General features: G+C 40.4%; 1 protein-coding gene across 3 annotated transcripts in view; it reads right to left on the bottom strand.

The window, feature by feature from the left end:
* Positions 1–12,375, bottom strand: part of amotl1 (angiomotin like 1) — a 41,898-nt gene that overhangs the window by 9,939 nt on the left and 19,584 nt on the right. For all 3 annotated transcript variants that reach the window (XM_043259354.1, XM_043259353.1, XM_043259355.1), the window contains 2 exons: positions 10,949–11,098; positions 2,355–2,545 (listed from right to left, as the gene is read on the bottom strand). In XM_043259354.1, the coding sequence (XP_043115289.1) occupies positions 2,355–2,545; positions 10,949–11,098 (341 nt within the window). The remainder of the gene's footprint in view (positions 1–2,354; positions 2,546–10,948; positions 11,099–12,375) is intronic.

The following is a 12,375-nucleotide window of genomic DNA, read 5'->3' as shown; positions in this document are numbered from 1 at the left end:
AGGTTCCTAACTGATGATGAAAAATTAACAGAGCAGCCATCAAGTGTTAGACTGTGTTGTAAATTATTACATGTGTGGTTTTTAGGTCCAATTATTAGCACTTTTCAATTATTTTTTTCAGAATTTTGCATTTAGAAGTTACTCATCATCCAGTCTTTTATATCGATTATGCATTCTATTAAATTTTCAATTTGTTGTGTATCATCAGGCTGCTTTGAAATATACAGCTGAGTATCATCAGTATAGCAGTGAAAGCGAACACCAAGTCTCCTGATAATATCTCCCAGAGGTAACATGTATAGGCTGAAAAGTAACGGTCTTAACACTGAGCCTTGAGGAACTCCTTATTTCACTTGTGAGCGATATGACATCTTCTCATTTACTGCTACAAACTGATAGATATGAACCATGCTAAGGTGCTTCCATGAATGTTGTGATTGATAGTATTGAATCCTGTGATATGATCTAATAGCACTAATAACAAGATAAAACCACAGTCAGATGATAGAAGCAGGTCATTCATAACTTTAATGAGAGCAGTCTCAGTACTATGGTACGGTCTACATCCTGATTGGAAATCCTCGCAGATACCATTTTTTTTCTAAGAATGAATATAGTTGTGAGGATACTACCTTTTCTAGTATCTTTGACAAAAAAGAGAGTCTTTGGGGTCAAGATGTGGTTTCTTAATAAGAGGTTTAACTACAGCCAGGTTGAAGGTTTTGGGAACATATCTTAATGACAATGATGAATTAATAATGGTCAAAATAGGATCTATGACTTCTGGAAGCAGATCTTTTAATAGTTTAGATGGAATAGGGTCTAACATACATCCTCCTATAATAGAGAACGAGTGTAATTTTTCCTCAGGGGATCTATAGCTCACTAACTGATATGAAACTGTAGCTGATGGCGGCATAGTTACAATTTTATCTCTGATAGTATTAATCTTAGAAGAAAAGTAATTCATGAAGTCATTACTGCTGTACTCTTGGTGAATGTTAGCACCTGTTGACGTTTTATTTTTTGTTAATTTAGTCCAGTGGTTCCCAACCTTTTCTTGTTTGAGGCACCCTTGGAAAGCCTTTCAAAAGTTCCCGGCACCCTTATAAGGAAATAGATATTTAAAATCTCTGTAGCTTTTTTATTATTATTTATTTATTTGTTTCATTTCGAGAGTTTGCATGCAACAACACCTTATACCTAGTCCTAGATGATATGAGAATACTGTTTACACCAGTGGTTCCCAACCTTTTCTTGTTTGTGGCACCCTTGGAATTTTTTCCCCGAAATTTTGGCGGCACCCTCAAAAGATCTCACGGCACCCCTTAGTGCCGCGGCACACTGGTTGGGAACCACTGATTTAGTCACTGTATTGTAAATCCTGGTTGTTGTGTTTGTTTTCTTCTAAAATAGATGAAAAATAATCAGATCTAGCAGCTTTTAATGCTTTTCTGTATAACAGGATACTCTCCCGCCAGGCAATACGAAATACCTATAATTTTGTTTTTCTCCACCAGTACTCTATTTTCCGGGCTGCTCTCTTTAGGGTCACCTCACCAGCCGAACCGACCTTATTCACCAGATCACAATCACCTGAGTACTGATCACCATCACCTGCCGCCACTTCACCTGCCGCCTGCCTTCCTGTCAATGTCCTTTGATGCCCATCAGGAATGTCTCAGATAAGACTTTTGCTTCCAAATTAACTGAACATGTACATTTAATGTGAATACTAGTGACTGTGATAAACTTCTTGGTAAATCATTTGTGGTTTACACTCTTTTTGCATTGCGGCAGCTTGACAAAGATGGCCATGATGATATCTAAGTCACAGAATCCTTTGACTTGACAGTATACAGAGCAAATTGAAGATAAAAAGAGATTAGCCTCTCTAGCAAATCTTAGCTGGCCCTGAAGGGCTATTACCAAGGCAATATGTCTTCTCAAGCATTGAGCTAAAATTACTTTCTATGACAGCTGGAGCTTGAAATGCAGTGCTTATGTTATGGAATCTGAAATGCTGAAATATAAACAATTTTAGAGACAGGACAAAATGTGCATACAAGTTGTTAGTTTGTTAAACAGATGAATCATCCTAATGAATTTTTGGCATAAGAAAAATCTATTATTTTGACCCACAGAATATATGTTTGGCTATTGCTACAAATATACCCCAGCGACTTAAGATTTAAGTTTTGTGGTCCATGGTCACCTATGAGATGATGTTGAATATTTTTTGAAATAATCAAATATTGATTTTGCCAACTCTTACTGCAGACTTTGAGACAGGATTGTCTTTAAAAGTGCAAATAAAAATTTACATTTAATTATTTATATGAGAAGGCACTGACCTCTGCGCTGCAGCTGTTGCTGCGGCCTCCATGGCAAACTGTCTCATTGCGCTCTCTTCTAAGTATTTCTGTTCCCAGCGTGTCATATCAGCCTCCAATCCCAGAATCCTTTCCTCTCTCTCCCTTAGCAGATCCAGTAGTGCAGGAGCACTAGACTCACATTTACTAATAGGTACACCTACACCAGCACGCTACACAAAGGGAGAAACAGTGGTTATGAGTATACTGGGCTGAATAATTGCTTTTCAACATATAGACAGTTTCAACAACGACAACATAAACATTACTGCTATTGTGGCCCTTACTTATCTTTCAGTAGACATTGCAATAGATTCAATAACAGCAGCTATAAGTCTTCTAGAGCAGATTATTTTTTTGATAACAAGCAAAATGTTTGCTGTGTAAATCAGAAAGCTTTATTAAAAATGAAATGTTAATTCATTCTCTGCCAGCAGGAGGTGCTTGAAGCACAAGAAATGGAGGTTTCCCTTGTAATGGCTGTAGACAAAGCAGTTCAGAGATTACAAACACTGCTTTACATGACGAATGAAATAAAAATGACATTTCCTTCAGAAATACAGCCTATGCATGTTTATTCAACAAAGCCTTTTGGAAAATCGGTCAGTTTTGATATCGTGGTAGGTCGCCAGAAATAAATAAATGTATTGGAAACATCCCATAGCACAATAATCTGAGACCAACTTTATTACTCAACTGTTTGTAGCCGGTAGCACTAACCAGACCGATAAACAAATACATACCGGAAATTAACATACGATCAGGCAAAAACGACCGATAAAACAGTCTATAGGTCAAAAAACTCCCTTTCATGTCAAATATATTTGTTTTTACAATATTTGTTTTTACAAACTCATCAAACAACAGTGGTAAGTAAATCTTTTGTCACTCATGGTGAGTAAATGGCTTCTCCTTGCATTGTCACTTGCCAAATGTATAGTGTATAGGTGTGGGAATTTGCAAGTACAATGTCAGACACTGTATTATGCTCTGGTCCTCTCCCTGCTTACCAGGGTGATGAAATTTACAGCATACTGCTGGGTCTCAATTGCTGAATGTCTAAGTGGTACCCGCAGAATAACAGAGGTTTCATAGACATTTGGATGAGTTTCTGGAGCAGACTTGACATGTTGAAAAGAAATGGTCTAGAAATATGGCACATAGTCTTAGAGCTCACACTTGACTAACTAGGACTCAGGAATGACAATCCGGACTGACTAAATCTGCTAGCTGCCTCAAGTGACAGAAGACAGTTAATTCTCAGCACATAGAGACTTATTCACCTAGGTATCACACTATAGAAACTGTGTCTCTACCCCATATTAGAATACGCAAAAAATGTCCAAAACCAATTTAAAAGCAACAATTTAATTAATATTCAACAAATAAAAACTGTTATAACTCATTTGAAGTTATCGTGCTGCATATAACATTATCTAGAGAAACATGTGCTACTGATAAATCCCGTCATATTTATTCTGGATACCATATAGAGGGCACCACATAAATTTCATTAAGAATTTGTTGATTTTCTAACTTAATTGTTGGCGATTAATTGCATTAGGATTAGCATACCTAGACATTCTGAACTCCACTGGGGTTAGACAACAAGTGTCAGGACCTACCGTTGAAATCATACTCTAGATGTAAAACTGTCACATAGAATTAATTCTCAATTCCTTGCAGAAAAACTTGATGATGTTACAGAAACTATGCAGTCTTTTTTCTACAGTTGCTCCTTTATGCTTAAGAAAGATAAAAGAAAATAATCTGACTTCATGGTATTTTCCAGGCTGCTCTCTTTAGAGTGTGAGTGTTCTCATTAGAAGAGAGCAAAATGGAGTGCAGGTGGAGAAAAACAAAACTAGAAGTATTTTGTATTGCCCATCGGAAAAGTATCCTATTGTACAGAAAAGCATTAAAAACTGCTAGATCTGATTATTTTTCCTCTCTTTTAGAAGAAAACAAACACAATCCCCGGTATTTATTCAATACAGCAACTAAATTAATGAAAAATAAAGCATCAACAGGTACTTACATACCCCAAGAGTACAGGGGTAATGACTTCATAACCTACTTTACTAGCAAGATTGATACTAACAGAGATAAAATTGTAACTATGCAGCCATCAGCTATAGTATCACATCAGTGCACTATAGAATTCTATATTCAATACAAAAAATAAAGCATCAACAGGTACTTACATTCCCCAAGAGTACAGCAGTAATGATTTCATGAACTTCTTTATTTCCAACATTGATAGTCTCATAGATAAAATTGTAACTATGAAGCCGTCAGCCACAGTATCACATCAGTTAGTGAACTATAGATCCCCTGAGGAAAAATTACACTCATTCTCTATTATAGGAGAGGCAGAATTGTAAAAGCTTGTACAGCAACATGTATGTTAGACCCTATTTCATCTAAACTATTAAAAGGACAAATAAGAAGTAATAGAACCTATTTTGACCATTATTAATTCATCATTGCCATTAGGATATGTCCCCGAAACCTTCAAACTGGCTGTAGTTAAGCCAGAAACCACATCTTTAACCCAAAGACTGTGACAGACCAATCTCTAATCTCCCTTTTCTGTCAAAGATACTAAAAAACGTAGTATCCTCACAACTATATTCATTCTTAGAGAAAAATAGTATCTGCGAAGACCTCCAATCAGGATTAAGACCATACCATAGCACTGAGACTGCTCTCATTAGAGTTATTAATGACCTGCTTCTATCATCTGATCATGGTTTAATCTCGTTATTAATGCTGTTAGATCTTAGTGCAGTGATACTATCGATCACAACATTCTTTTGAATGGCATTAGTGGAAGCGCCGTAGCATTCAAATTCAAATTCAAATTTTATTTGTCACATACACATACATACATGGTACGACATGCAGTGAAATGTTCTTTACAACCGTCCAGCATCAAAATAGAAACAAAATTTAAATGTATATATAAATATAAAATATAAGAAATATGTATAAAAAAAAAAAGTGTGCAAAGTAGAATATAAAAAAATAAAATAGAATATAAATATAAAGTATAAGATATAAAGTGTAAAGTGTATAAGTGTAAGTGTAAAGTGGCTGTGCAATGTCCAGTGCAAAGTGGCTAGTGCAATTGTCCAAATGTAAGTGGCGAGTATCTGGGAAAGAGGGGTGCACATGGGAATTCCGGTATTTAGGTGCTGGGTGTTCTCTGATTCAGACTCCGAATGGCCTCATGGAAGAAGCTCCTCCTCATTCTCTCTGTGTTTGCCTTCAGGGAACGAAAGCGCTTTCCTGAACGCAGCAGAGAAAAGAGTCCATTGTTGGGATGGCTGAGGTCTTCCACGATCTTCCTGGCCCTGGTACAGCACCGCTTGTTGTAGATGTGCTGCAGCACAGGGAGCTCAGTGCGGATGGTGCGCTCAGCTGACCGCACCACCTTCTGAAGAGCTCGCCTGTCCTGCATGGTGCTGTTTCCAAACCAGGAGGTGATGTTTCCCGTCAGGACACTCTCGATGGTGCAGGTGTAAAAGTTCCTGAGCACCTGAGATGGGGAGTCTGAAGTCCCTTAAGCGCCTCAGATGGTATAGACGCTGCCGGGCCTTCTTCACCAGGGTGTTGATGTGACAGGACCAAGACAGGTCCTGCGTGATGTGAACACCCAGGTACCGGAAACTGTCCACTCTCTCCACTGGGGTCCCGTCGATCTTGATGGGATGGTAAGAGCGCACCTGCTTCGTGCTGAAGTCCACTATTAACTCCTTTGTTTTGCTGACGTTCAGGAGAAGATTGTTCTCCTGACACCATCTCTCCAGGTTGTTGATCTCCTGAAGGTAGGCCATCTCATCGTTGTTGGAGATCAGGCCCACCACGACAGTGTCATCAGCAAATTTAATGATGGTGGTGGAGTTTGTAGTGGCCACACAGTCATGTGTGTACAGCGAGTACAGCAGGGGGCTCAGAACACAACCCTGAGGGGCTCCAGTGCTGAGAGTGAGGGAGGAGGAGGTGTGTTTTCCCATCCGTACGGCTTGTGGTCTGTCGGTCAGGAAGTTGGTGATCCAGTGACGCAGGGATGGGCTGAGTCCCAGGACCTCCAACTTCGAGGTGAGCGTGGAGGGAACTATGGTGTTGAACGCTGAACTATAGTCCACGAACAGCATTTTCACATAGTTCCCTTTCCTAAAATCCAGGTGGCTTGTGGTTGTGTGGAGGAGGTGTGTGATGGCATCCTCCGTAGACCGGTTTTGGCGGTAAGCAAACTGTAGTGGGTCGAGTGTGTCCGGTAGTGATGCGGTGATGAAGTCTCTGACGAGTCTCTCGAAGCACTTCATCACTACAGACGTCAGAGCTACAGGGCGGTAATCATTAAGGCAAGATGGTTGAGGTTTCTTCGGCACAGGAACAATGATGGACTCTTTGAAACACGAGGGGACTACAGACTGTTTCAGGGAGAGATTAAATATCTCAGTGAACACCGGTGCTAGCTGGTCAGCACAGGCTCTCAGAACCCGACCTGTGATGCCGTCAGGTCCTGCTGCCTTCCTGGTGTTCACTCTCATGGTTCAAATCGTATTTGTCTGACCGCTATCAGCTAGTAGTAGTAAATGAGGAGGTATCATAATATTCACAAGTAAAATATGGAGTACCTCAAGGATCAGTTCTAGGGCTGTTATTTTTCACAATTTTACATGTTACCTCTGGGAGAATTATCAAGAGACATGGTGTTGCTATGTTGATGATACTTAATATTTCTTCACAGCCCAGTGATACACACCAAACTGAGAAACTAAAAGAATGAGTAACTTCTTAATGCTAGATTCAGAAAAAAACTGAAGTGCTAATTATTGGACCTAAAAACCCCACATGTAATAATCTAGAACACTGTCTAACACTTGATGGCTGCTCTACTAATTCATCAGTTAGGAGCCTAGGTGTGCTGTTTGACAGCATTCTTTGCTTTGTAAACCATGTTTCTAGAATCTGTAAAACTGCCTTTTTCCGTCTCAAAAATATATACAAATTACAACCTAAGCTCCGAACGTCAAATGCAGAAATATTAATTAATGCGTTTATGACCTTCAGGTTAGATTACTGTAATGCATTATTGGTTGGTTGTTCTGCACGCTTGATAAACTTCAGCTGGTCCAAAATGCAGCAGCTAAAGTCCTCCAAATAATCGAATGTGATTATTATGCACATCTCATCAGTATAGCCGGTTCTGTGATTAGAAGTAGATCTCTAACTTAATCTCTAACTTAATATAACTGGTGAACAATTACTTTCTGTATTATGTTTTATGTTTATGTTCTAAATATTAGTTATGCACATTTCATCCTTCATCAATTTATGTGAACAGTTTGTTTATATTTTATTACATTTTAGGTTTTTGCAATGATCCCTCTCTGTATTTTTTTAAACTATATATTTTTTATATATTTAAAGCTTTGTTTTAATAATTTTACATTTATTTTTTGTGAGTTTGTTACATTAGATCACAACAGTATACAGCTTAATAAGTGATTCAACCAAATGTGGTCTGTTAATAAAATCTAACTAATAAAAACTAATAAAAAGTAACTTCCCAGAACAAATACAGGAGATGGAAATCTGGTTTAACAAGCAGCCAACAGCCATCGATTATTTCCTGAACTCATAATCTAGAACAAGAGTATCAGGAGGCGTCTGAACTCCACAAAAGCAACAACGTGGAGGCTCTTTATTATCTATCATTTCCTGCTGTGCTTTTTCCACTTCTCCTTTTCCTCTCTTTTTTTTAGCTTCCTCTGACTCCTCCCCCCATAGCAGATAATAAGAGGAACCCATTTATTATGGGGAGCAAACAGCCTCAGTGCCACAGTATTTTTATTTCAGTTCGAAATTGCACCTACCCACAGAAATGCTACTGAAACAACACATTTTATTTTATCTCCCAATGGATTGTATCACGTTTTCCGTGGTTTTCTCGGGAGAGAAGGAACGCTCGAGACTCGAAATAAACTTAAATAGATTTAATTCCAAAAAATATATACAAAGGCAAAACAAAAACCACGAAAAAGAGTTCGGGAACAAAACAGAGTAACGCTGTAACCTTGAAACATTGGGTAACACTGATAACGTTGTCCAACAAACGTGCAGACAAAACACAGGGCTTAAATACACAGGGAAATTAACGAGACACGGCTAAAGACAATCACACAATTAAACACAAAGGGAAGGCAGGGCACAGATAACACGTGGCTCGAGAAAAACAATAACAAAAGTCCAGAGGTGTGACATAATGCCCCCCTCCCGGAAGGTGCGTCCTCGCACCTAAAGTAACAACAAAAAAACAACTCGGAACTGGGGATACCGGATCTTGGGAGGAGGTCCAGAACCCAGCCATGATGGTCCATGGTGGCGCCGACGGAGGGAGGAGCCATGGAGGAGGTGCGGCCATCGACTCCATGGGTCCGACCGACGGCAGCGGAGGAGACCGAAGCGGAGGCGGAGAGCCGAAGAGCCAAGGTGACGTCGAGGCGCTGGAGAGGAATCCCGAGGCGACGGATGGTCGACGACAGACCAAGGCGGAGCCGGAGGGACGATGGAGCCTTGTGGAGCTGGTGGACTGACAGACCACGGTGGAGAGGAGGGAGCTAGAAGCCCAGGGGGAGCCGACGGGTCTACGAGCCGAGGAGGAGTCCGGGACTCGGAGGCGGGACGGTGAGGCGAGGGATCGTCCACCCTCGACGGTGATGGGGACCGGCAGACCCGTGGCGAGCTCGTGATGGAGAGCTGAGGATGAGCGCAGGGGCAGCTGGGATACATCGTCGCTGTATGACCAGGGTGGGAGGGTGGGAAAACTAACAGGACGGCTGGGCGGGACCAGCGGGCTAACAGGACGGCTGGGCGGGACCAGCAACTCAGGATACACGGGAGGTGCCCAGTCTAATTCCAAGTCCAAGTCCACATCCAGTTCCTCTTGCAGATCCAGCAGCCCCAGGTGGATGATCAGCTCATCCTCAGCCGATGTGCAGTGGGCGGAGCTCCACTCCGCGCTCTCGCTGTCGGCTGTCTCCACCACGGCAAGCTCTGATGCCCGCTCACGCACCTGGTCTGTTGCAATCGGCTCGGGTCCGGTGGCGCTCCACGGCTCTGTCGCTCTCCTCAGCGATGGTTCTGTGGTCGTCCCAGACTCAGCGATTGCGCCCTCCGTGGGCACAGGCCTGGCCTCCGCGACGCAGGGAGATGATGGGCTGGGTTCTGGATCTGGAGTGGGGCTGGTGTCGTTGTCCTCCAGCGCAACAGTCATCGGCGAATTGCATGACACCAGCACCCACTCGATGTAAGCGGCGACGCTCTCTCGAGGGGCATTCCCGGACAGCTTTGCTCGTGTGGTGGTGTTCAGTCCTCGGAAGTGGATCGAGCACAAAAAGCCGTCCGGGAAGTCCTTAGTATAACCCTCGAGAGAGCGATCCTCCTGCTCCAGCAGGAGGATGAGGAAATTTGGGTCGTTGTAGGGGGAATCCATGACAAAAAACCCAAAAAACAAAAAGGGGAAAAAACGCTGCTTTACTTTCGTGGTCGGATTATCCTGTCACGAATTTGCGGTTTCTCGGGAGAGAAGGAACGCTCAAGACTCGAAAATACAAATAGATTTAATTCAAAACTGGCAAAAATATATACAAAGGCAAAACAAAAACCACGAAAAAGAGCTCGGGAACAAAACAGAGTAAAGCTGTAACCTTGAAACATTGGGTAACATTGATAACGTTGTCCGACAAACGTGATAACACGTGGCTCGAGAAAAACAATAACAAAAGTCCAGAGGTGTGACAGGATTGTATCAGCTGTAGATTCCTCATGTTGATGGTAAGTCAAATCATATTTTGCTCTACTTAAAGTAAAGATAGCTGTCTTGTTCAATATATTGACTGTTTCAGTTTTTTATTCTGGAATCCCAAAATGATCTTTCTAGTTTGTTCTGATCTCTTAGTTTAAAAAAAATCCTGCCCTATTGAACTTCCAAAAGCATGAACTTCCAAATACAAAGATCTTTGAAATTTTTCCTAAAAAGTATCTTGTTTCCATCCAGCTCACACTGCAATGCACCCTATCCTAATCGTTAAAAACTGACAGCAACAGAAAGTTGAGCTTTGAAGAACCAACCAATCCAAGATCAAACAAAACATCAATCAAATCCAGCTAACAAGTTAGCAGCATACAAATAACAAATACTTGAGCAGTTGCTGCTAATACAACAACAGATGAAGTTCTGTTTAACAAAGTGTAGATGTTTCCAAGTTCATCAATTATGAAACAAAATTAGAGGCAGTTCTACAGAAATAAACATTATTCAGCTAAGTTTATTTCAGTATTGATTTCTGTTTAATTCTTCTCTGGCCACAGTCGCGTTTGACTTGCTCAATGAGGGCTTTATTAATTCAATTTAAGGCACAATTCTGTATAAATCTGATTAAAAATAGAAAATAGAATGTGGCAAGAACTATTAAAAAAAGGAATGGGAACAAACCAAAAAGGTTTCTAAACCCTAAAATTTTAAGTGTTGGTACTATAATGAAGAGGTTTTAAGCACTGACCTGTTGCATTCGCAAAGATTCTAGTTCTCTCTCCAGACGAGTACGTAGACGTCGTTCCAGCTGCTCACGTTTTTCACATGCGACCTGGAGTTGTGCTAGTGCCTGCTGCAGCCGCTCCACCCGCTCCACATACTTCTGCTTTTTACTCAACTACAGCACAAAGAGAGAGATTTACTAGAGATGACTAACACTGTTTAGTTGATGTTTGATACCAGATCACTGTTTAATCCAAAACAAAAATAATTAATAATAACTATTTAATTACTAATAATTATTAGGCATGCAACAATAGTAGTATCATGTACCAAACGGTTCATGACAATTTACCAAATCAAAGTGATCATCCTTATCCCCTTGTTAGTGGTTAGTGGGGACGTTTAAAGGAGCAGAGTAAATGCCTGCCAATCGTTTGGAAAGCACTTGTCAAAAGGTTCCTCATTATCTTCGGCTGGGATGTTGCAGAGACAAGGCAGCTCAAATCTGATGATGATTTGCGTCAGCAGATTCGTTTAGGTATGGCAAAAAATAAGTATATATGTATATATTTTTTAAATGTTTATATACATTATATATATATATATATATATATATATATATATATATATATATATATATATATATATATATATATAAAAACATTTTATATACTAACAACAACAAAAAACATTTATGATATTAAAACGGCTATATATGTAGATGCACATCATGCTGTTTTCATTGTCAGGGGAACATATCACCTGAACATAATGAGGAAAATATATTGCTCCCTTTGACAAGTGCATTCCAAAGAAATAGCACACCTAAAATTACAACATTACAACAAAACCTAACATTAAAGCACAAAGAGTGAAGAACCTCACCAAAGACAACATAGATCACAGTAATAGTGGTTTGATGAAATAAAAAAAAAAATTTCAACATTAATTGCAGGTGCAAAAATAATATTCATTTTTTAACAAATGATTTATAGGTTGCTTGATATCAGACCACCTATGTTGGTCCCTACTGCAATAGGTTCTTAAATATCTGCCAATTTCCTGATTGAGACGTTTGACTTTGCCATTGGATTGGGGATGATAGCCAGAGGTCAGGCTGACATTGATGTCCAGATGTCTACAGAAGGCTCGCCAGACTTGGGATGTGAAATGGGGTCCAAGATAACTGACAATATCCTCCAGTAAGCAGTAGATTTGAAAAACATGATGAAACATGATTTCCATAGCAGTGGGGAGTCCTTTCAGCGGGATCAGACAGCATGACTTGGAGAGACGGTTAGTTACAACTAATATGGTGGTGTGGTTATTGGAAGGTGGTAGGTCAGTCACAAAGTCTATTGAAAGATGGGACGTTGTGGGATAGGTAGAGGTAGCAGGAGACCGGAGGGTAACTCTTTGGTTATCTTGGATTGAGCACATGACAAACTGGTT

This window comes from Puntigrus tetrazona, chromosome 15, assembly GCF_018831695.1.
Source record: "Puntigrus tetrazona isolate hp1 chromosome 15, ASM1883169v1, whole genome shotgun sequence".
In the NCBI taxonomy this organism is placed as follows: domain Eukaryota; kingdom Metazoa; phylum Chordata; class Actinopteri; order Cypriniformes; family Cyprinidae; genus Puntigrus; species Puntigrus tetrazona.
The sequence above is the reverse complement of the archived record's forward strand: the minus strand, read 5'-3'. Positions and strand labels throughout refer to the sequence as shown.